Raw genomic sequence first — 27,051 nt, forward strand, 5'->3', positions numbered from 1 at the left:
CAACATCACTGCTTGAAGACTCTGCCTACACCTGTTGGCTGCTGTATCCCGTGACCAACAGATAAGAGCTTACACTCCCTGGCTATCCTGTGTTGAACCCAGCGTCTCTGTATCAACACTCTGCCCCGCTACCCAACAGTCCTGATCCATAGTGAGCAGTCAGGAGGTACCAGCCAACCCACAACAAAGAGGCACTGTAGCAGCTACCCCAGAAGTAAGCGGTTTTAGGTGCTGCAAAGGAGCCTAGTGGTGGCAGCAAAGTTTTCCTACAACTATTGCGCAGTTGGCATTCGCAGTCAGTGAGTGTCTGGTGGCAAGGTGACACCAGTAGGAGTGGTCAGTATCAGTTGATTACTGACGGTGGGAAAGAAACACAGACAAACTGTGCAAGAAGAAAATTCCGTCATCCTTCTTCCCTCAACAGGTGGCAAAGTAAGGCCATCCGGTCACACTTGTGCATATATTGCACTCTGTTGTGTGCATCTACATATGGCAAGTAACGTTTAGGCACAGCGTACTTACACCTAGGGCTAAATTTATCAGGCTACGGGTTTGAAAAGTGAAGATGTTGCCTATAGCAACCAATCAGATACTAGATGTCATTTATTTAGTACATTATACAAAATGACAGTTAGAATCTGATTGGTTGCTATAGGCAACATCTTCACTTTTTCAAACCAGCAGCTTGATAAATATACCCCCTAGATTCAAATAGAAACTCATCTTGAGATACATTTGGATTTGAATATGGTCGGAACTGAGCACAAGTAAGAAACAGCTTCACACACACAAATACATCATCACAGGTACTGTTACACCTTCTAGGTATACGGACTGTGAGCAATGTAAGAAACAGCCTCACACACACACACATCATCACAGGTACTGTTACACCTTCTAGGTATACGGACTGAGAGCAATGTAAGAAACAGCCTCACACACACACACATCATCACAGGTACTGTTACACCTTCTAGGTATACGGACTGAGAGCAATGTAAGAAACAGCTTCACACACACAAAAGTTCAGAATACAATAAAAACAGCCCACATGTCTTCTCTGTTACATGGTAATATAGGATATAAATAAGGCTAAATGGAGCAGTGATTTAGGAGTAAACCGTAAATAAAGGGGTTCATTGTAAAATGGTAGTATAGTATAGTATGGTGTGGTATAGTATGGTATGGTGTAGTATAGTATAGTATAGTATGGTGTTAATCTCGTGCATTTTACTATAATTTTAGTGCTGGTACAACATATGTAAAAGTCTAAAAATATCATTTAGTGTTTTTAAACGACCTCATACCCCCTCGGATACAGTGACCATACAACACCAGTAACAAATGTATCCGACACACTTTATTATTTGCATTACAGAATACACACAAACCAGAGGATATTGTGTTACTGATTCTACGTATCACATGATGAGCCTGTAGTTTCCTCTCATTACCGGGTATTATCCTGCTCACGTCCGTAGTCATTATTCTGCTGGGAATATCGGAAGTCCGAAGCACATAATGGACATTACGGGTTTATAACATGACCGGCAGCCATCAGGTTTCTGGGCCCCATGATGTCCTAACACAATATCATTTCTCCAATATATTAAACACCTGAACTGTCAGGATTTCAGTGAAATAAATAAGGATAACTCTCTGATTCTAGTCTAAAGAGCAGGTGAGATAGGTTCTTATTATGTAGAAGAACAAGACATCCGGCTGCTGTAAGGAGATGTGGGATACATTTACCAGGAACATTTCTACCAGGAAAACCTAATCTGACAAGTTCTGGACCCAGTGAGATAGTAACAGAGGTCCCAGATCTCATTATATGACCGGTCTCACAGCTTCAATTACAGAGCAACTGCAAACATGATGTAAGTGTCACAGTTCTTGTATTAGATCTCCAGCAATTAGCTGGAATTATATATTAGTAAGGATTAGTATACTATTATACCAGTATGTAATAAAATGAGGAAACAACCTCTGGCTGCGTTATGTTGATAACATACGTCCAGATATATGGGTGGATAGTAAATGATTTATGAATAGAGTTTAACCCTAAAGATTTAAATTACACTCCATTAAGTAGGGAAGCCAATACAGAACTTCATAGCGTCTAATAAAGGAGCATTTTTGTACTTCTGTTGAACCACTGGGGATATAGTGACAACACTGGAACACTTAGGAGTTAACTAATCAAAGGATTGTAACAGTATGGGCGGAGGAACAGGTGGCTGCCAGACATAGCTTTTTGGCCAAGGCTCTATGTCTCAATGACCAAGAAGCACTTATCGATCTAATAGAGTCAGCAGAGAGATTTTCTGGCACCAGTTTACCTGTATTCATTTGTTTATCCACCTGCCAATTGTTTGCTTTGTCGCTGGCCAGCCCCTCTTCTGCATGTCCTAAAGGACTAGGAGAGGACCTGTCATCCGTACAATAAAAGACCTGTCAAAAAAGAGCCTTCGCGATCTGACCACATCAAGAAAGAAAAGCAGATCCTGGGCATCTAAAAATCCTACCAGTCATAAAGACAACACCATAGGCTGGAATGATAGGTTAGTGCATAACACCACCCTACCTTTCTGAAAAATCAGGATAGGTGACTTGGAAGAAACATCCCCAGACTTTAAAACCCTTCTGGCTGAAAGAAGAAACACCATCTTCCAAGGAAGAAATCTGAGCTTGACCCACTACAGTGGCTCAAAGGGATGAAGCTATAAAGCCAATAGGAACAAGTTGAGATCCCATGGCACTATAGGAGGCATTTAAAATCAGAGAACTCCTTCTAAAAATGTCTGTACTTCTGGAATGAGGGCACACTTCCTCTAAAAGAAAATAGACTAGTCATAGACCCAGACCCTTAAGGAACTCTGTACGGACCATCTTGACCATATTAAAGAAAAGAAGCTGGACAGCCTAAACATTTAAGTATGGCACACTTTATGTTCATACCAGAGTACATGATTGTTGCAAACTCTAGGATAGTTTTTCACTGAGAGAGGTATATAAAAAAGGTCCTTGAAAAAGAATATCCTAACTTGGTGGAAGTCACCATCCTGGTCCTGCTGCCATCTTCAGTATGTCAGCGTGCCAAGCTCTTTTTGGCCAACCTAGTGTCACTAAGATCACTGGAGGTCCTTCCCTTTTTTTCAGTCAGTCAGTCAGGAAGCCATCAAGTCTAGTATTCCTTCTATGGACATCTGTCTGCCAGTTTTCCACTCTTGGGATGTAAACTGCTTATATCACCGTAACATGGCGTTCTGTCCCTGCCAAGATCTTGACTCTTTCCTCACTAGGGAGCTTCTGGTGACCACCTTAATTATTTATGCCACCATTGTGGCATTGTCTGATTGAATGTAAATCGGCCTCCCCATCAGGAACGTTTGAGCTTGAATGTTTGTCCGAGCTCTGAGCTCTAGAATGTTGATGGGAAGCGCTGACTCCATGCTGAATCAGAGATCATGAAGCCTAACGAACACTGAAGGCTGGCATGCATCGTTAAAAGAGTCCCAGATGCAAAAAGGTCAGCCCCTGTTCACTTTGAGTCACCACAGTTTGTACTGATGCCTTAAAGTCTGATGACTAGAGGCAAGTTGAATTTAGATAACTTTTCTATAAGGTCATTCTGAAAAGTCTGGGAATAGAAGCCTGTATATTTTACCACTTTGAATGTTGACATGATCCCAGCAACTTCATGCACAGGAGAACAGATGTTCTCATGCAAGCTAGGACCAACCTCACTAGCTTCCGTATAGATAACATCTTCTGTGGTAACAGTACTCTCTACAGGCAGAGTGTTGAATAGAAATCTGAATGTTAAGGGTCTGGTGACCTGCCATAATCAATCGTCCACTCCTTGTCTGATGAAAGGCTCATCTTTTAAATTAGTGGATTCATCATATTCATAGTACCTCAATAACTCCTTCAGAAAAATACTCTCTAAATTGGACCGGAGAGTGGTTGGGATGCTTTCACGGGTCTCTTCCAGATTGAAAGAGACCCACGCTAAGCCCAAGACAGACCTTTCCGAGGTTTTAGTCCAAGAGGGCTCAATAGATGCCCCCGCAACTCGTTCTGACGCTGTGAGAATATTTAAAATAGAATCTCAGCTTTAGGTACTCAGATTCTTGAGCCACTAAAGAGCGATAAGGAATGTGAAAAAAATTGCACTAAAATACATGAATATATGTGTGTGTGACAGGCAGCGATAGAGTCACACTAGCACACACACACACAAGTGCACACTCAAGAGAGAAGCAGTAGCCCACAAAGGCTGTCAAATGTACTCAGCTCTTTCCTGAACTCCCAGCAGGAGAGGAAATGACCCTTCCAGATAGGGAGACAAGCAGAGGAATGGAGCTTTTCCAATGCTGCATCCACTCCACTCTGCAGAGGCAGCAAGCTTCTGGGGGGCTTTCCTCAGTGAGTAAAGCCTGCTAAGGAGGAGATGCCACTAGCTGTGGACTGCACCTAGGTCCAATCAAGCAATGGCTGCTTTATTCATAAAGCTTCATTGGACACATGCTGTCCCTAGCAGCAAAACTCCCTTACAAGAGGTTGCCATCTGACCTTCCCCGACCCCGTCACAGGGTGGTCTGGCCCCTTAATTATTAATGTGCACCCCCCCCGGACAGGGGCGAAAGCTGAGGTCACGGCCAAGTAATCTAAGGGGAAGGAGGAACCACTAAGCTGCGGAGAGCAGTGCCTGATAAAATGATACAAGCAACACCTTCCAGTGCTGACTGTGATCAGATACTCTTGTCCCCACAGCGCTGTGGTTGACCAGCAACCCAGGGGAGTGGAGGCTGAGGCGTCGGAATGGTTGCCTCATTGTCTAACGATGCAGACTCCTAAACACTAAACTGGTACCTCTGGAGTGAAGGTAAGCAGGCTAATGAGTAATAAGTTAAAATACAAGAAAATTAAGAGAAAATAACAGAAATATGTTCAGCTGCCGCAGGTAGCCCAACGAATAACACCCAAACTCTAGGAGTATCTTTCAATGGTATTTAGGAGCTTGTCCTATAACTAGTTAACTCCTACTGTCCTGCCCCAGCATTGCCTCTATCTGCCTATGGTTGCAGAGTCTCCCAGAATGGATGAAAGTGAAATGTATTTATATAGCTTGTATGGTTTTCAATAATAAAATTATGGTACCTCATATGCTACTGTAATTCCATCTAATATAATTCTCTCAGCTCATAGAAATTGTTTTTCTACTACATGGATGTCTAGCACAGTGGAATTTGTCCTTAAAACATTCCCCACACTCAGAATATGGAAATGGTTTCTCACCTTCGTGAACTCTCTGATGTGTAATCAGATTTGATTTCTGTATAAAACATTTCCCACACTCAGAACATGGGAATGGCTTCTCACCTGTGTGAACTCTCTGATGTGTAGTCAGATTTGATTTCTGTTTAAAACATTTCCCACACTCAGAACATGGGAATGGCGTCTCACCTGTGTGAACTCTCTGATGTGTAATCAGATATGCTTTCCGTATAAAACATTTCCCACACTCAGAACATGGGAATGGCTTCTCAGCTGTATGAACTCTCTGATGTTTAACGAGATATGCTTTTCGTATAAAACATTTCCCACACTCAGAACACGGGAATGGCTTCTCACCTGTGTGCAATCGCTGATGTGTAGTAAGATGTGATATAAAGGTAAAACATTTCCCGCACTCGGAACATGGAAATGGCTTCTCACCTTTGTGAACTCTCTGATGTTCAATAAGAGTTGATTTCTTTGTAAAACATTTCCCACATTCAGAACATGTAAATGGTTTCTCGCCTGTGTGAACTCTCTGATGTGCTAAAAGACATGATTTCCTTGTAAAACGTTTCCCACACTCAGAACATGAAAATGGCTTCTCACCTGTATGAACTCTCTGATGTGTAAAAAGACATGATTTTTGTGTAAAACATTTCCCACACTCAGAACATGGAAATGGCCTCTCACCTTTGTGAACTTTTTGATGTGTAAAAAGTAATGATTTCCTTGTAAAACGTTTTCCACACTGAGAACATGGGAATGGCTTCTCACCTTCGTGAACTCTCTGATGTTCAATAAGATAGGATTTCTTTGTAAAATATTTCCCACATTCAGAACATAAATATGGCTTCTCACCTGTGTGAACTCTCTGATGTTGGACAAGATATGATTTGAATGTAAAACATTTCCCACATTCAGAACATGGAAATGGCTTCTCACCTGTGTGAACTCTCTGATGTTCAATAAGATGTGATTTCCTTGTAAAACGTTTTCCACATTCGGAACAAGGAAATGGTTTCTCACCTGTGTGAACTCTCTGATGTATAATTAAATTTGATTTACTTGTAAAACACTTCCCACATTCATAACATGAATATGGTGTCTCACCTGTGTGAACTCTCTGATGTTGGATAAGATATGATTTGAATGTAAAACATTTCCCACAGTCAGGGCAGCGGAAATTTTTATCAGCATTCGGAGATGTACTATTTATAACAAGACCTGCAGTAGAACACCTGTCATGATTAGGGTGGTTGACTGACATATCTGAACTAGAAAGTACTGGATGTATAATTGGTGTAATAGGGGTTTCTCCATGCAAATCTTGTGAGATGTCGTTATCTTCTATTTTGGAATCTGGAGATAAAATGAGACGTTCACATGAGCTATCTCCGCTGTTACGTCCATCTGCTGAAAAAAATAGATACACAATTCTGCACAATATACTGTTTTATAGCCATATGAAGTGGAATAAAATACTCCAAAATCAGTGAATTTTTGAATAAACAATTAAGAGGTTATATTTTTTTTATGCTACACTTTGTGACGTAATATTGTTGCCTTTAGCATTTAGTACATTTAGAGTGTGGAAGTTGAAAAGGCCAGGGAGTAGTAATGAATAAGGACAAGACACCTCTTATTATTAATGACAGCTTCATTTAAATGTAAATCAGGAAAAGTGACTTGTTATGGATGAGTGTGTGTGTGTGGTCATGGGAGTGTCTAGATGAAGTGTGTTGTGATTGGTTGTGGGTGGTCTTATGGGGGGAGACATGTCCATGGAAACACGATCACCTGTCACTGGTACATTGCTTTAGTAGTAAGATATGTTTGCAGACGTAGCATGAAACCTGAGGAATCGGAATGTGATCAGTACTAAATTTCACATACAACAGTATTCTTACCATCTGTGCATTTGGATGATCATTGGTAATGTCACATGGTAATTCTCAAAGGAGGATTGTGGGTAAGGGCACTTACCTGTGGGTACTGTGTCACATCTAGTGGTACACAGGGAGGATGGTGGGTAATACGGGGTCTATTCCCAATGGTCAGTGATTGTATGGTGAGTTTAGAATCTGTCAATAAATATCAGACTGAAATCCCGTCTTGATGTATGAAGTGTCCTGGCTGGTAGCACAATGATATGTGAGGAGGAGAACAGGAGTCTAATAGGGGCTGATGGCTCCTGATGTATGAAAATCACCAGAGAGTGTGAGGAGGAGACTGGTCAGATCTCTGGGCTGGTAACACAATGATATGATGTGAGGAGGAGAGCAGGAGTCTAATAGGGGCTGATGGCTCCTGATGTATGAGAATCACCAGAGTGTGTGGGGAGGAGACTGGTCAGATCTCTGGGCTGGTAGCACAATGATATGATGTGAGAAGGATAGCAGGAGTCTAATAGGGGCTGATGGCTCCTGATGTATGAGAATCACCAGAGACTGTGGGGAGGAGATCTTTGGGCTGGTAACACAATGATATGATGCGATGAGGAGAGCAGGAGTCTAATAGGGGCTGATGGCTCCTGATGTATGAGAATCACCAGAGTGTGTGGGGAGGAGACTGGTCAGATCTCTGGGCTGGTAGCACAATGATATGATGTGAGGAGGAGAGCAAGAGTCTAATAGGGGCTGATGGCTCCTGTTGTGTGAGAATCACCAGAGAGTGTGGGGAGGACACTGGTCAGATCTCTGGGCTGGTAGCACAATGATATGATGTGAGAAGGATAGCAGGAGTCTAATAGGGGCTGATGGCTCCTGTTGTATGAGAATCACCAGAGAGTGTGAGGCGGAGACTGGTCAGATCTCTGGGCTGGAAGCACAATGATATGATGTGAGGAGGAGAGCAAGAGTCTAAAAGGGGCTGATGGCTCCTGTTGTATGAGAATCACCAGAGTGTGTGGGGAGGAGACTGGTCAGATCTCTGGGCTGGTAGCACAATGATATGATGTGAGAAGGATAGCAGGAGTCTAATAGGGGCTGATGGCTCCTGATGTATGAGAATCACCAGAGACTGTGGGGAGGAGATCTTTGGGCTGGTAACACAATGATATGATGCGATGAGGAGAGCAGGAGTCTAATAGGGGCTGATGGCTCCTGATGTATGAGAATCACCAGAGTGTGTGGGGAGGAGACTGGTCAGATCTCTGGGCTGGTAGCACAATGATATGATGTGAGGAGGAGAGCAAGAGTCTAATAGGGGCTGATGGCTCCTGTTGTATGAGAATCACCAGAGAGTGTGAGGAGGAGACTGGTCAGATCTCTGGGCTGGTAGCACAATGATATGATGTGAGGAGGAGAGCAAGAGTCTAAAAGGGGCTGATGGCTCCTGTTGTATGAGAATCACCAGAGTGTGTGGGGGGGAGACTGGTCAGATCTCTGGGCTGGTAGCACAATGATATGATCTGAGGAGGGGAGCAGGAGTCTAATAGGGGCTGATGGCTCCTGATGTATGAGAATCACCAGAGAGTGTGGGGAGGACACTGGTCAGATCTCTGGGCTGGTAGCACAATGATATGATGTGAGAAGGATAGCAGGAGTCTAATAGGGGCTGATGGCTCCTGTTGTATGAGAATCACCAGAGAGTGTGAGGAGGAGACTGGTCAGATCTCTGGGCTGGAAGCACAATGATATGATGTGAGGAGGAGAGCAAGAGTCTAAAAGGGGCTGATGGCTCCTGTTGTATGAGAATCACCAGAGTGTGTGGGGAGGAGACTGGTCAGATCTCTGGGCTGGTAGCACAATGATATGATGTGAGGAGAGCAGGAGTCTAATAGGGGCTGATGGCTCCTGTTCTATGAGAATCACCAGAGACTGTGGGGAGGAGATCTTTGGGCTGGTAACACAATGATATGATGCGAAGAGGAGAGCAGGAGTCTAATAGGGGCTGATGGCTCCTGATGTATGAGAATCACCAGAGTGTGTGGGGAGGAGACTTGTCAGATCTCTGGGCTGGTAGCACAATGATATGATGTGAGGAGGAGAGCAGGAGTCTAATAGGGGCTGATGGCTCCTGATGTATGAGAATCACCAGAGAGTGTGGAGAGGAGACTGGTCAGATCTCTGGGCTGGTAGCACAATGATATGATCTGAGGAGGAGAGCAGGAGTCTAATAGGGGCTGATGGCTCCTGATGTATGAGAATCACCAGAGAGTGTGGGAGGACACTGGTCAGATCTCTGGGCTGGTAGCACAATGATATGATGTGAGGAGGAGAGCAGGATTCTAATAGGGGCTGATAACTCCTGATGTATGAGAATCACCAGAGACTGTGGGGAGGAGACTGGTCAGATCTCTGGGCTGGTAGCACAATGATATGATGTGAGGAGGAGAGCAGGAGTCTAATTGGGGATGATGGCTCCTGTTGTATGAGAATCACCAGAGACTGTGGGGAGGAGACTGGTCAGATCTCTGGGCTGGTAGCACAATGATATGATGTGAGGAGGAGAGCAGGAGTCTAATTGGGGCTGATGGCTCCTGTTGTATGAGAATCACCAGAGACTGTGGGGAGGAGACTGGTCAGATCTCTGGGCTGGTAGCACAATGATATGATGTGAGGAGGAGAGCAGGAGTCTAATAGGGGCTGATGGCTCCTGATGTATGAGAATCACCAGAGAGTGTGGGGAGGAGACTGGTCAGATCTCTGGGCTGGTAGCACAATGATATGATGTGAGGAGGAGAGCAGGAGTCTAATAGGGGCTGATGAATCCTGATGTATGAGAATCACCAGAGACTGTGGGGAGGAGATCTTTGGGCTGGTAACACAATGATATGATGCGATGAGGAGAGCAGGAGTCTAATAGGGGCTGATGGCTCCTGATGTATGAGAATCACCAGAGTGTGTGGGGAGGAGACTTGTCAGATCTCTGGGCTGGTAGCACAATGATATGATGTGAGGAGGAGAGCAGGAGTCTAATAGGAGCTGATGGCTCCTGATGTATGAGAATCACCAGAGAGTGTGGAGAGGAGACTGGTCAGATCTCTGGGCTGGTAGCACAATGATATGATCTGAGGAGGAGAGCAGGAGTCTAATAGGGGCTGATGGCTCCTGATGTATGAGAATCACCAGAGAGTGTGGGAGGACACTGGTCAGATCTCTGGGCTGGTAGCACAATGATATGATGTGAGAAGGATAGCAGGAGTCTAATAGGGGCTGATGGCTCCTGTTGTATGAGAATCACCAGAGAGTGTGAGGAAGAGACTGGTCAGATCTCTGGGCTGGTAGCACAATGATATGATGTGAGGAGGAGAGCAAGAGTCTAATAGGGGCTGATGGCTCCTGTTGTATGAGAATCACCAGAGTGTATGGGGAGGAGACTGGTCAGATCTCTGGGCTGGTAGCACAATGATATGATGTGAGGAGGAGAGCAGGATTCTAATAGGGGCTGATAACTCCTGATGTATGAGAATCACCAGAGACTGTGGGGAGGAGACTGGTCAGATCTCTGGGCTGGTAGCACAATGATATGATGTGAGGAGGAGAGCAGGAGTCTAATTGGGGCTGATGGCTCCTGTTGTATGAGAATCACCAGAGACTGTGGGGAGGAGACTGGTCAGATCTCTGGGCTGGTAGCACAATGATATGATGTGAGAAGGAGAGCAGGAGTCTAATTGGGGCTGATGGCTCCTGTTGTATGAGAATCACCAGAGACTGTGGGGAGGAGACTGGTCAGATCTCTGGGCTGGTAGCACAATGATATGATGTGAGGAGGAGAGCAGGAGTCTAATAGGGGCTGATGGCTCCTGATGTATGAGAATCACCAGAGAGTGTGGGGAGGAGAATGGTCAGATCTCTGGGCTGGTAACACAATGATATGATGCGAGGAGGAGAGCAGGAGTCTAATAGGGGCTGATGGCTCCTGATGTATGAGAATCACCAGAGTGTGTGGGGAGGAGACTGGTCAGATCTCTGGGCTGGTAGCACAATGATATGATGTGAGGAGGAGAGCAGGAGTCTAATAGGGGCTGATGACTCCTGATGTATGAGAATCACCAGAGACTGTGGGGAGGAGACTGGTCAGATCTCTGGGCTGGTAGCACAATGATATGATGTGAGGAGGAGAGCAGAAGTCTAATTGGGGCTGATGGCTCCTGTTGTATGAGAATCACCAGAGACTGTGGGGAGGAGACTGGTCAGATCTCTGGGCTGGTAGCACAATGATATGATGTGAGGAGGAGAGCAGGAGTCTAATAGGGGCTGATGGCTCCTGATGTATGAGAATCACCAGAGTGTGTGGGGAGGAGACTGGTCAGATCTCTGGGCTGGTAGCACAATGATATGATGTGAGGAGGAGAGCAGGAGTCTAATAGGAGCTGATGGCTCCTGATGTATGAGAATCACCAGAGACTGTGGGGAAGAGATCTTTGGGCTGGTAACACAATGATATGATGCGATGAGGAGAGCAGGAGTCTAATAGGGGCTGATGGCTCCTGATGTATGAGAATCACCAGAGTGTGTGGGGAGGAGACTTGTCAGATCTCTGGGCTGGTAGCACAATGATATGATGTGAGGAGGAGAGCAGGAGTCTAATAGGAGCTGATGGCTCCTGATGTATGAGAATCACCAGAGAGTGTGGAGAGGAGACTGGTCAGATCTCTGGGCTGGTAGCACAATGATATGATGTGAGAAGGATAGCAGGAGTCTAATAGGGGCTGATGGCTCCTGTTGTATGAGAATCACCAGAGAGTGTGAGGAGGAGACTGGTCAGATCTCTGGGCTGGTAGCACAATGATATGATGTGAGGAGGAGAGCAAGAGTCTAATAGGGGCTGATGGCTCCTGATGTATGAGAATCACCAGAGTGTGTGGGGAGGAGACTGGTCAGATCTCTGGGCTGGTAGCACAATGATATGATGTGAGGAGGAGAGCAGGATTCTAATAGGGGCTGATAACTCCTGATGTATGAGAATCACCAGAGACTGTGGGGAGGAGACTGGTCAGATCTCTGGGCTGGTAGCACAATGATATGATGTGAGGAGGAGAGCAAGAGTCTAATAGGGGCTGATGGCTCCTGATGTATGAGAATCACCAGAGTGTGTGGGGAGGAGACTGGTCAGATCTCTGGGCTGGTAGCACAATGATATGATGTGAGGAGGAGAGCAGGAGTCTAATGGGGGCTGATGGCTCCTGACTCCCCCCACTGGGCAGATACATTAGTTTGTACTGACAGAGGAGGTTGTAGAATAAGAGATTGTTGTAGTGACTGAACAAGGAGAATATGTGACTCTTTCTATAATAAGTGATTATTACTGACCTGTGCTGATATCTGCAGGGATTTCCTCCTCCTTACACTGCTGATCACCCCTCACATACGTCTCTTCTTCTCCCTCTATAACTTCTACCTTAACATCAGTCAGATCTTCACCCTAAATAACCCACACAGCAATAAAATAACACGTTACTAATGTCTGATTTCATGCTATGACATAAGTCCCTCTACAACCTCTATTCTATCACTTTGTGACGCTCATATAGGGGGAGACATGTGAGTCGCTCTTTTGGTAGCATAGTGAGATAAGGGAGAATTAGCAATAGCTCAATTTATCATGGTACTATTACTCCAGAGTACAGGGATATTGCTTAGAAATAAACAGATTTACTTGTTCATAATTTTTGAAAATATTTGTATTTTTTGTTTGTTAAATTTAAACCAAGAAGCCTGTCTCAGCCCACCCCCTACTGGGCCACACAAAGCAACTGTTGATGAACAAAGGTTTCCTTCTATAGGCAGTGGACAGGAATGGGTTAAAAGACAACTAGGTGCTAAAATTGAAATGTTCAGAAGGTAAAATACATTGTTCAGTGTTACCCCCGACGCTCCACGACCGCTCTAATAAAAGTAGAGTATCACCTCCCCGCTCCAGTACAGACACCTGCAGCTCCTCCCACATCTACATCACAGTGTCTGATAGCGGACAAAAAGCTGAAACTGAGTTACTGTGATGAGACCCCGCCCCCCATGTGTATATCAAGTCTGCCAAGCTGTCACTCACATAGAGATGCATCTTCCTGCTAACATGTTGTCCTGCTGCAGAGGAGTGACAGAGAGCAGGTTGGACATATTTAGTGTAAGTATAAAACACTCCAGTTATATCATGTACATTATTCCAGTAATGCCCAGCCTTTCATGTATAGTAATGTCAGATACTGCCTTTACTACCTCATTATCTCCCAATATAACTTCAACATTGATATCAATCAGGTCTTCACCCTAAATAACCCACAAAACAATGCAAATAAAACTTTAATTGGATAGAATTAAGTGAGATTCAGTAAAAGAATAGTATGTTATTAGAGTTAGGACCACCCTATTAGCAAAAGCGCCGTGGAGAGGCGGGTGGCTTTAACATACATTTGCAAATGTGTGCAACTAAGACTTTTGCATTTTTATCTACAGTAGAAATAGCAGATCTGTTGCTGGCTATAGCAGTGTGCTGGGGGATCTCTCTGTGTTTGTTCCTTTTAGGATAACCCCACCCTTTCACGCACCTGCTATAGCCTATAAATTGATTGAGCAACTTCCATTTCTTTATTTGTTATAAGATACATACAGCTTCTCTACAGATTATATAGTGAAAAGTCACTTAATGAAACCCTAAATCCCATCTACCTGATACTCCTGTGGGATACTGTGATTCTTCTCTGTACAATCCTGTGAATAAAGAGGACGAGGACATCTCTCTGGGGTATTTCTGTTACTGGATCCATCTGTAGGAGACACACAGTGACTGATTACATTGTTTATATGTGATTATCAGATGATAGCTGGTCCTTAAAACTGCTCTCCCCTTAACAATATATCAAAATCTCCTCTTACCCAGTGATGTGAGGGGCTGGTGATCCTCCATCATCACGTCCTTGTACAGATCCTTGTGTCCTTCTAAATACTCCCCCTCCTGCATGGAGAGATAGACAGTGACATCATCCACCTTATAGGAACCTGACACACACAATGGTCATCACCCAGACACATCCCCTGGTGTTACTGTATAATGTCCCATTCCCAGCAGTCACCTCTCCAGTCAGCAGCTGAATGATCTTGTTGGTGAGTTCTAGAATCCTCTGGTCATTGTCTGTCTCATTTATCAGTGAGTGAGGTAAAGGCACCGTGATGGGTCTTGCTTAATCCTCTGGACACAGAGAAGACTTCAGTGTGACTAACGCTCACTAGACCTCTTCTTCCCTATTGTGTAATCCTGTGGATTAACAGAGACATTAATAAAAAGGTAAATAGAACACAACTTTCGAGTTGATTTTACAGTGTTGTGTAAATTATACTGTGACTGGATCACTGATAAATAACTTCTGGTATAAATTTATTTAAAGGAAATATTACAGGGCCCTTATTTATATAATTGCACATGCACTTATTTTTTAGATTGTGTATATTTTGAGATAGGAAATCGTTATTTCTGAGACCAGGGTAGAAATTTGTTTTTCTATTTTAACCTTTCTAAAGCAAATGACTGATGACTTATTTCTGATGCATATATCTGGTACAATGAGCTTTTGTTTACAAAGTTTTGTGTATTGGGATGTGTTCTGTATGGAAGTGTCATTGTTTGAGGTTTGTAAGGTTGCTAGTGGAAACCTCCAATTCGGCCTTTGGAGAGGGAGTCTGATAGCAGGAAATGCCTGCTCTGGCCAAAGGCCCAGCAGGGGGTCGTTACTGTGTGGCCTTTTGTCAGAGTGTTCAAACCTTTCTGAACATTGTGAACAGCATGTGATGCAGGACATCACAGCGTCTCTAAAATTTCAAAGATAGGTGTAAATATGGTTGGATTTGCAATACATGTAAATCCAGGTTTGTTTAAACACATTGCATCCTGATTCTAAAAATAGCCTGTGACTAAACTGTATAAAAGGCACTGGCTTGTATTGAAAACTTGTTCTTCTGATTTCATCTGACTTGAGTGATCACCTGGTACATTTAACCAGTGTGAGGGCAAATAAACATCTTGCTTCAAAGACCTGCTTGGAACCATCTTCAATGTTGCTGTATTCCTGTGACCTGCAGATTATATCCAAAATCTAATCCGTTCCCAGCTGTTCTGAGGTTTGGACCCAAGTTTTCCGGGACCACCGTTCTGCCAGCTACCCATGCAGCCCTGGTCAGTGTGATAGGCCAGGGGGATCCATCCACAGCTTCCCTGATCCATAGTAAGAGGTCAGGGGTATCAGCCCAGGTACATCAGTAATGCGGTACACTCACAGCGTCAGTTACCCAGAAAAAACCCGGTACTGGATGCCGGTAAGGAGTCCAGTGGTGGCAGCGCGTTCAAGACCCTCCTACTGCGCATCTGGGATAACGAAAGGGAACGGTGGCAAAGTAAGCCCAGCCGGTTCCCAGCAACAACAGACAGGGTGGCATAGGCGGTCCATCCTGTCACATATACAAGGAGGGTCTTGTGGCTGGATCACTTCAAAATAACTTATTGTATAATTTTATTTCAATTAGTGGAGCAGGCGCCAATTTATATAATTGCAAATGTACTGAATTTTGATACTGTGTAATATTTCTGTTTCAGAAATGTACTGATTTCTGATACAATTGGCAAATGTTGGAGGATATTTAATTTGTAACTTCTGAGACAGTATGTCATGATTTGGTTTTGTAACTTTTCTAGAGGAAACCCCAATTAGGCTAATTATATCTTATTCATCTGTGAGTGATCAACACTTTAATACACAGCAGGGAGTCGTTACCCGTCATCTTGCCTGGTTAAAGAGGAAACCTCTAAACAATGCAGCCAGGAAGGTTTAGGAAATAACAGATTGGTATAAATTTTGTTAAAGTATAAAATTGTGTTAACTCCAAATCCAGAGAATTTTACTTCCTGAGAGCTCATGTGATATTTCAGATGTTGTGGTGCCGTTAGCAGCTATGTAAAAAGGTGTTAACCCCCTACAGGCTTGTTAATGGGCAGGCTGCATGAAGCACCTTTGGCTAGAGGGGCAGGAGGCTGGATTTCCTCCTGCCAGGGTATCTGTGTAAAACTGTATATAAAGAGCACTGTTTGACCATGTAATGTATTATTATTCCATCTGTACCCTCTGTGATCACTAGTACCATAAACTAGTGTAACTGTCCTTATTAGGACACGAGAGCTAAGAAAACATCAATGCTTCAAGATTCTGAGGTTTGGACCCAGCGTCTAGTACCAATGCTCTGCCCGCTACCTGCAGCTCTGGCCAGTGTGATAGACCAGGGGAAAACATCCACAGCAACCATGACCTGAAGGCAAGAGGTCTTCAGGTGCCCAGCAAGGGGTACCTAAGCAGCGAGTTACCCAGAAGGAAGCGGTCCTGGGTGCCGGGGAAGGAGTCCAGTGGTGGCATAGGAGCTCCATCCTGTCACAGGGCTACTTTACAAATACATCCCCTATTTTATAAGTAACAATTTCTTATATACAACCGCTACTAAATTATATATAGCATCTTCCTCTCATGCCACTCGTACCATCTTTGGTGGGCAGGCCGCTCCAATTCCTTTGTCTGTAGTCGGCACCCAATCATGTATCATCTTAGAACTGAGTAGTGCAAACAGCCTAGACTTTGTGCCAGTGGGGGGTGGACAAGAATAGAGTATTCAGAACAGCTGGTTCATGGATGATGGCAGAAGAACAAAGTGTTATATACCCTCTACTAGACGGTGCATATAAGAAACAGTTACAGCTAGGACAGGGTTGTGCTTGTAAAATGTTCCCTTCTAAAAATCTAATCTAAATATACAGCAAATAAGGAACAAAGTCTCATGAATGTATCAGTGATAGAAAACACATCATACTGTGAGCAATGTAATATATCACTAACTTCTGTGCAGATTTAGACACAGATACTTTTATCTGAGACCATCAGAGAAGAGCTCCTACAACCGTACATAGACTGCAGGGAGCACAGGGGTAGGGGAGAGGAGAACAGGGAGCACAGGGGTGGGGGGAGGAGAACAGGGGGCACAGGGGTGGGGGGAGGAGAACAGGGGGCACAGGGGTGGGTGGAGGAGAACAGGGGGCACAGGGGTGGGTGGAGGAGAACAGGGGGCACAGGGGTGGGGGGAGAACAGGGGGCACAGGGGTGGGGGGAGGAGAACAGGGGGCACAGGGGTGGGTGGAGGAGAACAGGGGGCACAGGGGTGGGTGGAGGAGAACAGGGGGCACAGGGGTGGGGGGAGGAGAACAGGGGGCACAGGGGTGGGGGGAGGAGAACAGGGGGCACAGGGGTGGGTGGAGGAGAACAGGGGGCACAGGGGTGGGGGGAGGAGAACAGGGGGCACAGGGGTGGGGGGAGGAGAACAGGGGGCACAGGGGTGGGTGGAGGAGAACAGGGGGCACAGGGGTGGGGGGAGGAGAACAGGGGGCACAGGGGTGGGTGGAGGAGAACAGGGGGCACAGGGGTGGGTGGAGGAGAACAGGGGGCACAGGGGTGGGTGGAGGAGAACAGGGGGCACAGGGGTGGGGGGAGGAGAACAGGGGGCACAGGGGTGGGTGGAGGAGAACAGGGGGCACAGGGGTGGGTGGAGGAGAACAGGGGGCACAGGGGTGGGGGGAGAACAGGGGGCACAGGGGTGGGGGGAGGAGAACAGGGGGCACAGGGGTGGGTGGAGGAGAACAGGGGGCACAGGGGTGGGGGGAGGAGAACAGGGGGCACAGGGGTGGGGGGAGGAGAACAGGGGGCACAGGGGTGGGGGGAGGAGAACAGGGGGCACAGGGGTGGGGGGAGGAGAACAGGGGGCACAGGGGAGAGGAGAACAGGGGGCACAGGGGTGGGGGGAGGAGAACAGGGGGCACAGGGGTGGGGGGAGGAGAACAGGGGGCACAGGGAGAGGGGAGAACAGGGGGCACAGGGGTGGGGAGGAGAACAGGGGGCACAGGGGAGAGGAGAACAGGGGGCACAGGGGTGGGGGGAGGAGAACAGGGGGCACAGGGAGAGAGGAGAACAGGGGGCACAGGGAGAGGGGAGAACAGGGGGCACAGGGGTGGGGAGAACAGGGGGCACAGGGGTGGGGAGGGGAGAACAGGGGGCACAGGGAGAGAGGAGAACAGGGGGCACCACCAGTCTGCCCCCCCTATATAATAATAACATGATGACACCACAGTATTTTCTCCCGTATAATAACAATAATATAATTACCAGCTGACAGACACAACAAAGTCTTTTCTTTAAACCCTCCTACTACACGGGCACCCGGATGTTGGTATGGAACAAGTCACTTCCGGTCTTTGGACCGCAGCCGGAAGCTGGTGGACCGCACATTCCGGAAGTCATGCGTGCAGCATATTCCTCGTCCGGGTAATGATAGAGACCGCACTGGGGCAGGAAGGCTGGGCAGATAATAATACTGATCAACTGCTGGGACTTGTAGTTCTACTTGGAGTCCTTTATTAGTGTAAGTGGGGACTGAGCAGAGTGTCCCTGTCTTTATTCTTCATTCATTACAGTGTCTGATGTCCCCTTATTATCTGTCCTCTATGTCTGTGTATGGTGACATTACTGCTGCTTGTCTGCCTGTTATTACCTCATTATATATATATATATTATTCCCCCATGTTATGTCCCATATGGTGCATTACTTCTTGTCTGCCTGTTATTACCTCATTATATATATATATTATTCCTCCATGTTATGTCCCATGTGGTCACATTACTTCTCTTCTTTGAGCTATATGACATATAGCTGAAAGATTTCGGGACTATTATGCCTCTTTATAATCTACCAGCAATAAGTGACCCTGTACACCATACAAAAGTGTTTTGTAAGTAATATGAGTGTGTGCTGCCAATGGGAACAGAGGAGGAGAGTGGTCCCAACCCCCAAATAGAACAAGTTTTGTTAAAGAACAGGTTTTCCCATGTGCAGTAGGTTATGAAAGGGTTGTATCAATGTATGTATTGGTTTGTGAGGATAAGTATAGTATGAACAAGTACTTATTACAAAGCCCATTCAATATACATTTCAAATATACGTATTGAATATTGACCCAAGCAGGTAAAATAAATCAGTGCACTGATATTGAAACAAACAATATGTTGGGTGTAAGAGATTAAAGCAGGCAGGGTGGTCAGTAATGGGATGTATCGAGTATGTACACCATAATGACACAAATGGTGACGTATCCTCTGAAGTCCTTAAACACCAGTTGAATCCACTTACATATAATAACATAAACATAAAACTGATCTTAATGCATATCTCCAAACCTGCCATCTCCCAAAACTCACTGGCACCCAACTAGAATCCTCAAATGAGGACAAAAAATCAGAAGAAATAACTGCTGGTATCAAAGCGCTCAAGAGACGCTCAGCCCCTGGTCCTGAGGGATCCCTGGTCAATATTATAAAAATGTAAGAGGTCTCTTGTGCCCATGGTGCTAGGCCTATTTAATGCTATGCTAGCCAGCTAGACGTTCAACGGGGCCACCGCCAGAGCGGGAGTACTGGTGATTCCTAAGCCAGATCGGGACCCTACAGATGCTGGCAGTTATAGACTGACCTCACTGCTAAACACTGACTTAAAAGTCTTTGTGAAAATTCTTGCCAATAGGCTTGGTAGAGTGCTTCCCTATTTGGTCCACCCCGACCAGGTGGAATTCGTACCCAATCGTCAGGCCTCAGTCAATAACATAAGACATTGATTTGATACATTTTGGATCCCGATCGTCTCTCCCTGCTCTGGTGGTCGCCCTGGATGCTGAGAAAGTATCTGATAGAGTTCCCTGGCTGTTCATACAGCTCACGTTAGTGAGCATAGTGATACAGGGAGCCTTCTGTAGAGGCATAGGGGCATATTTAAGAAATCACGGTAGTTCACTATTGTGCACTTACCGTGGAAATCAGGTCCCGATGTGCCCTCCGCAAATTTATTTAAGGTGCATCGCTGCTTTGCACTCCTGATCGGTTTTTTTTTCGGGAACTTGTCATGTTAATGTACGCCAGCCGAAGAGCAGACCTGGACAGCGCATGTGTGGAGGGATCACATGATCCCTCCCTGTCACAGCTCTCTCTTTGCAACGATAGTTGCAGAGACAGAGCGGGGATCTTTGTGCGCATGTGCAGTTCTTGGAACTGCACATGCGCAATTGAAGAATGAAGAGACCGAGGAGAAGACCCGGAGACGCACTTCCGAAGAGGCGGGTAAGTATGATTTTTTTTTTTGCACAGAAACGGGAGTTTTTCGGAACTGCTGCTTCTGTGATCCGTTTTTCATAAATTTGAGAAATACATCAATTCTTATCCATGCGATAAGGATTGATAAGTATTTCTCATTTTTCCCGATAAATGTGCCCCATAGTAGCTCTGTACCACAATCCCACGGCTACAATGCTAGCAAACAGCTTCTCCTCTGCCCCATTCACTATCTATAACGGGACTCGCCAAGGCTGCCCGCTATCGCCCCTGCTCTATGCACTGTTTATGGAGCCCTTGGCAGCTCGCATAAGGCGGAACCCGTATATCACAGGGATCAACACAGGTACCTGCGACCACAAAATAGCGCTATATGCGGATGACGTCATTTTGACAATCACGAACACCCATATTTCCTTGCCCAACTTATTTCAAGAAATCCAAACACAGCAAATTATCTAACTCCAAAATAAATGCAGATAAATCCGAAGTTCTAGACCTCAATATGCCCTCTCATCTAATACAGTCCCTCAAAGCAGATAACACCTTTCGATGGCAACCTCAAAAGCTTAAATACTCATGAATATTTCTCATTAAAACCTACCCCCAATTATATACATCCAACATCCCCCGCCTCATAGACTCCATCAAAAAATATTTAACTCACTGGACCAAGCACCTTACCTCATGGTTTGGGCGCATAGTTAATGTTAAACTGAATGTACTCCCTAGATTGCTCTATACTTGGCAGACTCTCCCCATCCATGTCCCCACCCACGTCCTGAGGAACCTACAACAATCATTGACAAAGTTTATTTGGGCCGGGTGAAAACCTAGAACACGAATGCGGATTCTCCATAAAGACCAGACTTCGGGAGGGCCGGGGGTCCACCTGTGGACATATTACCTGGCTACTCACCTTTCCCAATGTCTAGCCTGGCAGTCCCCGCCACATCAAAAGTGTGGACGCACATAGGATCAGACTTACTATCCTTTTACTCACCATATTCCATCCTATGGACAACCCCAAACCAGAGAACTAAGGCAGTCTACCACATCATCATCATCACATCCCAACGGTCAAATTCTCCCCCCTCTATATGGGATATGGCTACACGTACCTCGTTGCTCGCCCCACTTTGGAACTCACATGCGTTCCCTCTGGGACAAGATCATCGAACCTGTTATTTAGGCGGGAACTAGCCCCCGTGCACATTTTTCCACCATTTGCCGCCTTCAGTACCACCCCACAGCTTCCCAACCAGGTATTTTATCAATACCTCCAACTTAGACACTACTTTAATTCCCTGAAGCTCCCCTTAGCCACTGAGCACCGCTCACCGCTGGAAACTGTTTGTTGCGGTTCCTTCTAGACCAAAGGCCTCTTCTCAACTATCTACCAAATTTTGTTTCAACATAATCAGCCCCCCAAAGACCCCCATGAATTGGTGGGGGAGCGGGACGCAGAGGAGGTTCTAAACGTGAAGGAATGAGTAAAACAGAACATTCACAAAATCTTTTATTGATGCTACTGGGTCTCCTCCTGTATTCACTCGTTTTAACCAATTCCTCAGATCTCTGTTGGTGGGCCTGTGGTCAGCGAGACACCCTGCTGCATATATGGTGGGCATGCCCAAAAATACATTGTTACTGGCAAGAAGTCCACTCTCTTATACTATCCATCACTGACATTAGCATGCCTGCCTCCGTACTATACACACTGCTGCACAGGCCCATCCCCGATACCCCTCTCCAGTCACAATAATTAGTCAGACACATAGTAAATGCAGCATCATAGCCGCCAATTGAAAAAACATTGCCCCACCCACTATCACCAATACTGTATCATATAGAGCATATGCTTCATGACACCCCTACTGCTTTCTGGGTTGTCTGATCGCCATGGACCAATCACTACGGAGCTGCCCCCCCTTTAACCACAACATATTCCACTTACTAAACTCTCCCAACCCACTCTCACCACATTAGACTCTACGCTGGCCGACATCATTCCTCCGTTCTTACATTCAGTCTAAATAACCCGATATCTTTGATGGATGAACTTTAATAATATAATTATATTTTTCTCCAGTGTATAAAGAAGACTAATACAGACCACCAAGTGTGATAATATAAAGCAGAGTGAAGAAATAAGACACAAATTAAAGTTTTTTTTATTTGAAAAATACAGGAGACAACAAAGTCATTGCATTTTTTAACACTATACACAATTTTTAGCGTTTCACATTATCACTTTTGCCTCTAATTTGCGATGTTTTTGAAACCAGAAATATAATTTTTTAATGTCTACCAATAAAATCTATGATTTTCACCGTGATTGAACACCCTGGAGTGCCTCCTTACATACGTCTGTTTCTCTTTTTCTATGTACATTCATGTTTCAAGTATTCGGGTGCACCATTCAGATAGATTTATATTATTACTCTAAATTCTAATTGGATAATCCACTAATTAGGGAGTGTTCTTATGTATATTATTAAGAAACAGCTTCACACACACACACACACACACACACACACACACATCATCAGAGGTACTGTTACACCTTCTACACATACGGTCTATGAGCAATGTAAGAAACAGCTTCACACACACAAAAGTTCAGAATATAATAAAAACAGCCCAGATGTCTTCTCTTTTACATGGTAATATAGGATATAAATAAGGCTAAATGGAGCAGTGATTTAGGAGTAAACCGTAAATAAAGGGGTTAATTGTAAAATGGTAGTATAGTATAGTATGGTGTAGTATAGTATAGTATAGTGTAGTATAGTATAGTATGGTGTAGTATAGTATAGTATGGTGTAGTATAGTATAGTATAGTATGGTGTAGTATAGTATAGTATGGTATGGTGTAGTATAGTATAGTATGGTATAGTATAGTATAGTATGGTGTAGTATAGTATAATATAGTATAGTATGGTATGGTGTAGTATAGTATAGTATGGTATGGTATGGAATAGTATAGTATGGTGTAGCATAGTATGGTATGGTGTAGTATAGTATAGTATGGTATGGTGTAGTATAGTATAGTATAGTATGGTATGGAATAGTATAGTATGGTGTAGTATAGTATAGTATAGTATGGTATAGTATAGTATAGTATGGTGTAGTATAGTATAGTATGGTATGGTGTAGTATAGTATAGTATGGTATGGTATGGTATAGTATAGTATGGTGTAGTATAGTATGGTATAGTATGGTATGGTATAGTATGGTATGGTGTAGTATAGTATAGTATAGTATGGTGTAGTATAGTATGGTATAGTATAGTATAGTATGGTGTTAATCTCGTGCATTTTACTATAATTTTAGTGCTGGTACAACATATGTAAAAGTCTAAAAATATCATTTAGTGTTTTTAAACGACCTCATACCCCCTCGGATACAGTGACCATACAACACCAGTAACAAATGTATCCGACACACTTTATTATTTGCATTACAGAATACACACAAACCAGAGGATATTGTGTTACTGATTCTACGTATCACATGATGATCCTGTAGTTTCCTCTCATTACCGGGTATTATCCTGCTCACGTCCGTAGTCATTATTCTGCTGGGAATATCGGAAGTCCGAAGCACATAATGGACATTACTGGTTTATAACATGACCGGCAGCCATCAGGTTTCTGGGCCCCATGATGTCCTAACACAATATCATTTCTCCAATATATTAAACAACTGAACTGTCAGGATTTCAGTGAAATAAATAAGGATAACTCTCTGATTCTAGTCTAAAGAGCAGGTGAGATAGGTTCTTATTATGTAGAAGAACAAGACATCCGGCTGCTGTAAGGAGATGTGGGATACATTTACCAGGAACATTTCTACCAGGAAAACCTAATCTGACAAGTTCTGGACCCAGTGAGATAGTAACAGAGGTCCCAGATCTCATTATATGACCGGTCTCACAGCTTCAATTACAGAGCAACTGCAAACATGATGTAAGTGTCACAGTTCTTGTATTAGATCTCCAGCAATTAGCTGGAATTATATATTAGTAAGGATTAGTATACTATTATACCAGTATGTAATAAAATGAGGAAACAACCTCTGGCTGCGTTATGTTGATGACATACGTCCAGATATATGGGTGGATAGTAAATGATTTATGAATAGAGTGTAACCCTGAAGATTTAAATTACACTCCATTAAGTAGGGAAGGCAATACAGCACTTCATAGCGTCTAATAAAGGAGCATTTTTGAACATCCCTTACAGCGGTGTTGCCGTCTGATCTTCGCCAAATGCGTCACAGGGTGGTCTGGCCCATTAATGTGCCAAGGTTTCCACCATATAATCTTAGGGGGAGGAGGAACCACTGAGCCAATAAACTAGGGAGCGCACTGGCTGATAACATGACTGTGATCGGACCCTCGTGTCCCTGAAGTGCTGCGGTGGACCAGAAACCTCTCGTGAGTATTTCCAAACCCAGGGGAACGACTGCCACAGTCACTAACAATGCTGCCTCCCGATCGGTAAACTGGCACCGCCACAGCAAAGGTAAGCAGAATAATGAATAATAGGTTAAAATAAAAGAAAAATGCTCAGCTGCCATAAGCAGCCCTATGAAAAGCACCCAAACTCCAGGGCACTTAGTTAAAATCTTGAGTATCTTTCGGAGATGGGATATAGAGGGGATAAGCTTGTCCAATAACTAGTTAACTAATATGTGCCCAGCTCCAGTGTTGACTCTACATCCCTATAGTTGCAGTGTCTCCTAAAATGGATGGAAATGAAATGTATTTAGCTTTCTTGTATCATTTTCAATAATAAAATAATGGTACCTCAAATATTACTACAATTACATCTCATATAATTCTCTCAGCTCGCTGTTTTTCCACTGCATGAATGTCCAGCAAGGTGGGATTTTTCTTTAAAATATTTCCCACACACAGAACATGGAAATGGCTTCTCATCTGTGTGAACCCTTCGATGTGTGATCAGATATGATTTCCTTGTAAAACATTTCCCACACTCAAAGCATGGAATTGTTTTCTCCCCTGTGTGAACTTTCTGATGTGTAATTAGAGATGATTTCTGTGTAAAACATTTCCCACACTCAGAACATGGGAATGGCTTCTCACCTGTGTGAACTCTCTGATGTGTAATAAGATGTGATTTATATGTAAAACATTTCCGACACTCAGAACATGCAAATGGCTTCACACCTGTGTGAACTCTCTGATGCTCAATAAGATTTGATTTCTGTGTAAAACTTTTCCCACACTCAGAACATGGGAATGGCTTCTCACCTGTGTGAACTTTCTGATGTGTAATAAGATGTGATTTACTTGGAAAACATTTTTCACACTCAGAACATGGGAATGGCTTCTCAGCTGTGTGAACTTTCTGATGTGTTATAAGATGTGATTTCCTTGTAAAATATTTTCCACACTCAGAACATGGAAATGGCTTCTCCCCTTTGTGAATTCTCTGATGTTCAATAAGAGTTGATTTCTTTGTAAAACATATCCCACATTCAGAACATGGGAATGGCTTCTCGCCTTTGTGTAGTCTCTGATGTTCAATAAGAGTTGATTTCTTTGTAAAACATTTCCCACATTCAGAACATGAAAATGGCTTCTCACCTGTGTGAACTCTTTGATGTTGGATAAGCTGTGATTTGAACGTAAAACATTTCCCACAGTCTGAGCAGGGGAATTTTTTATCAGCTGTATAGGTACTATTTGTAACAAGATCTGCATTATCTGAAGAACACTTCTCATGATTAGATTGATCGGGAGAAATATCTAAATTAGGAAGAACTGGTTGTATAATTGGGGTAATAGGGGTTTCTCCTGGTGAATCTTGTGAGTAGTTATCATCTTTTTTGGAATCTGTAGATAAAATGAGATGTTTTTTCAAGTTATATTCGCTGTTTCGTCCTTCTGCTGGGAATAAAATAAATATATTGTGTTACACATTTCTGCACAATAGATTGTTTTATAAAAATAAGAGATTGGATGCAATAACCCAACATTTGTATACATTCAGTGAATTTGTGAATGAAGAATTAAGAGATTACACTAGCTTTAATCTTATGCTCTATGTTATGATGTAATATTATTGCCCGAATTAATGAAAAGTCATCATTAAACTAAACACAAACATGTATTTGTTTTAGTTTGAGTGAGTACAACAGGCCAGGGAGTAGTCACGAATAAACACAAGACACCCTTTTATTGTTAATGATACCTTAATATAAATGTAAACCATCAAATGAGACTTGCTTGTTGAATGTGTACAAATTAGCTGACAATATAATACAATCCCATTGCCAGGAACGTTGGATAGACGCAGCCACAGTGATATCCTTCTGCCACATTTCTCAGACCCAAAAGGCTGATCAGGTTCAACGTGAAACTAACCCAAGCTCCATTCCATGGCCCCAGTCACAATGTGCAAGCTGAACATATCCAGCAGATAGCACAGACTCAGCCACGTTGCAGAGTAATAGCGACATTGTACAACCCCAAGCAAACCACAGCCCTAAAGATATAACCAACACATAGCACCCTATGGCCAGCACCATCAGACAAGTAGTCTCATTGGTAGCAGACAACTTCCCCACAGGATCACCAGTCCCTGGTGCTTTTAACATTTAATTATGTT

The 27,051-nt window shown here is 44.1% G+C and overlaps 2 protein-coding genes across 23 annotated transcripts in view; one reads left to right on the top strand and one right to left on the bottom strand.

Moving 5' to 3' along the window:
• Positions 1 to 27,051, top strand: part of LOC142160072 (uncharacterized) — a 1,559,230-nt gene that overhangs the window by 1,032,569 nt on the left and 499,610 nt on the right. The gene's annotated exons all lie outside the window — the stretch shown is intronic.
• LOC142160088 (uncharacterized) overlaps positions 1 to 27,051 on the bottom strand; it is a 101,194-nt gene that overhangs the window by 46,513 nt on the left and 27,630 nt on the right. Inside the window, exons 1-3 of one of the 3 annotated variants that reach the window (XM_075215016.1) lie at positions 18,419 to 18,494; positions 14,303 to 14,484; positions 14,106 to 14,184 (exon numbers count right to left, since the gene is read on the bottom strand). In XM_075215016.1, the coding sequence (XP_075071117.1) occupies positions 14,106 to 14,139 (34 nt within the window). In that variant the 5' untranslated portion in view covers positions 14,140 to 14,184; positions 14,303 to 14,484; positions 18,419 to 18,494. Of the gene's footprint in view, positions 1 to 1,338; positions 6,646 to 12,542; positions 12,651 to 14,105; positions 14,185 to 14,302; positions 14,485 to 18,418; positions 18,495 to 25,334; positions 26,277 to 27,051 lie in introns of those variants that run through there. The other 2 variants (XM_075215019.1, XM_075215018.1) reach the window with 2 other exon arrangements.

Source organism: Mixophyes fleayi, chromosome 6 (genome assembly GCF_038048845.1).
Source record: "Mixophyes fleayi isolate aMixFle1 chromosome 6, aMixFle1.hap1, whole genome shotgun sequence".
In the NCBI taxonomy this organism is placed as follows: Eukaryota; Metazoa; Chordata; class Amphibia; order Anura; family Limnodynastidae; genus Mixophyes; species Mixophyes fleayi.